Consider the following 1,998-nt stretch of genomic DNA (forward strand, 5'->3'; position numbering starts at 1 on the left):
GACACCGTTGCGCACAATCTCCGTTTTCACTTCCTATGGCACAAAAAAAAAACAGAAAAGTAAATGCAATTTAGTTAAATAAATAAAAGCACTGTTTCCTCACCTTTTTCGGTGACAACGGCGCTGTGGGCGAACTCGTCGGCGTCACGATGCGCTTCCAACCGCTGCTTTTGCGCCAAGAGTTGACAGATCGCTGCTGCAATTTGTGCGCACTCACAGAACCACGACTCATACCACTACCTCCACTGCCGCCGCTACTGCCACTGCTGCTGGGACTGCCGCCAACACTTTCGCTGCGCACCACACGCGGCGGCCTGCCATTGTTGCCGTTTACGACCGTTGCACCGTTTCGCAGCAGTCCATTGAGACCATTTAGCTCGCTTTCGGTTTTGTGCATCATCGATTTAGATTTGACCATTGGATGCGCTGCCGCTGCAGCTACTACGGGTCTACGCAGTTCCGTGCGTATTATTGCTTCAATGCATTCTTGCTCGTTTAGCTTGTGCAATACCTCTGGTTCTAGTTGTATGTCTTCGATTTCGATATCACTGCTTTCGTTGCCACACAACTGTGTGTCCATCTCCTCTTCGATGCTGCCTTCGACTACACTGCTATTCAGTTCGTGTTGCGTCGCCGTGCAAGGCGAGTGTTCGTCTGATTCGCTGGATGAGCAGCTGGTCACTTGCGCACGTCCCGCTTCGCTTGGCGTTGGGCTGGGCGCTTTCAGTCTGTTGCCATTTAGCGTTGGCTTGCAGCGCAGGCGCACGCGTCGTTCAGACAGCCTGGACGCTGCATCCTCATCGTCGTCATCCTCATCGTCTGTCTCGCCTTCTATGTAGGAAAATAGACTGCGCGCCGAGGCAGAACGTATATCGACCAGCTTGTAGAACTCGTTGGTGAACTCAGTGCGCGCAATGTCTTCATCTTCGGAGTAAACGATCTGTGAAATAGAAAGAGTAGTGTGTAAGATTTGTGAACCTGTCGTACGCATGTACGCATATTCATTCACCTTTTGTTGCAACAATTGCGAGATCGCCTCTGACTCAGAGTCCGTTTCCGCCGTAGTAGAAGTTAGGAAATCATTCGAGTTCCATATCCAATCATTTTCACCGTTTGGCCTCCGGAGGTTTGTTATCAAACGCCCGCCGCGCAGGTTTTGATGCTCATCGTCCAGCGTCACTACGGGCAACTCCTCTTGCGACATGCTCCAGTCTTCCATTTCAGTCGAACACGGTTCGGCGGGTAACAGCCATTGCTCCGGCTCTTCTGGCAAATCTTCCAGATGCCCATTCGACGGCTGCGGCTGCCCACTGCTCATTGTACAATAACCTTCGTCGCGTCCCTTGGCAGGACTGGCTGAAAGCGCAGCGTTTTGCGCTTCCAAGTCGCGTACACGATTCTTAAGCATGGTGACCTCCTCGCGGAGTATATCTTCGGCGACAATGGCGTCCACCACTTTTCGCATAACATCGTCTAAACAGCGCTCATAGTGACGTATGCTACGTTTCAGCGTATAATTCTCCTGTTGCATAGAACGTAAGAGACTTTCTTGGTGGGTTATGCGGGTCTGCAAGCAGAAAAGATTGGGTTGGGATTAAAAAGTAATGTTTGAGGTGGGTCAAAATTATTTTAGTGGAAGAAAATAGCTTGGTGATTCATATAATGTCTGCAGTTATAGATTTGAACTTGTAAAAGACCATGTTTAGATTATAAGCGAACTGTGGAAAAATATCTTTGGCAAACAGGTATAACATTCGTCTCGATCTTGACGAAGAAAGATCACGTTTGAAGTACATGAAACGAAAACGATATCGGGGAAGTTTTTATTGAAGTTCACGGCTCTTTCGGCATTTGCCTTATATGATCTTGGCTGTTTTTGGTTTATCTGCGGGATAATTAGAATTTCAAATCCTGCCAATTCGCATTAGCTTAAGATACAACTACCGAACCTATCACCTAAAAAGATTAGTTTGTTAGAAGTTTAGCGGAGATTAAGTT

The 1,998-nt window shown here is 48.0% G+C and overlaps 1 protein-coding gene across 1 annotated transcript; it reads right to left on the reverse strand.

Moving 5' to 3' along the window:
• Nucleotides 1–3: 3 nt before the first annotated feature.
• On the reverse strand, nucleotides 4–1,576 carry LOC108355888 (uncharacterized; the record flags this gene model as incomplete). Its single annotated transcript, XM_017607021.1, has 3 exons — nucleotides 4–33; nucleotides 104–940; nucleotides 1,010–1,576. Coding segments are annotated over 3 exons (1,434 nt in total), but the record flags the coding sequence as incomplete, so codon positions are not given.
• Between the last annotated feature and the right edge of the window lie 422 nt (nucleotides 1,577–1,998).

The sequence above is a fragment of the Rhagoletis zephyria genome, unplaced genomic scaffold (assembly GCF_001687245.7).
Source record: "Rhagoletis zephyria isolate East Lansing unplaced genomic scaffold, Rhagoletis_zephyria_1.1 Rzeph_scaffold_51573, whole genome shotgun sequence".
NCBI classification, from domain to species: Eukaryota; Metazoa; Arthropoda; class Insecta; order Diptera; family Tephritidae; genus Rhagoletis; species Rhagoletis zephyria.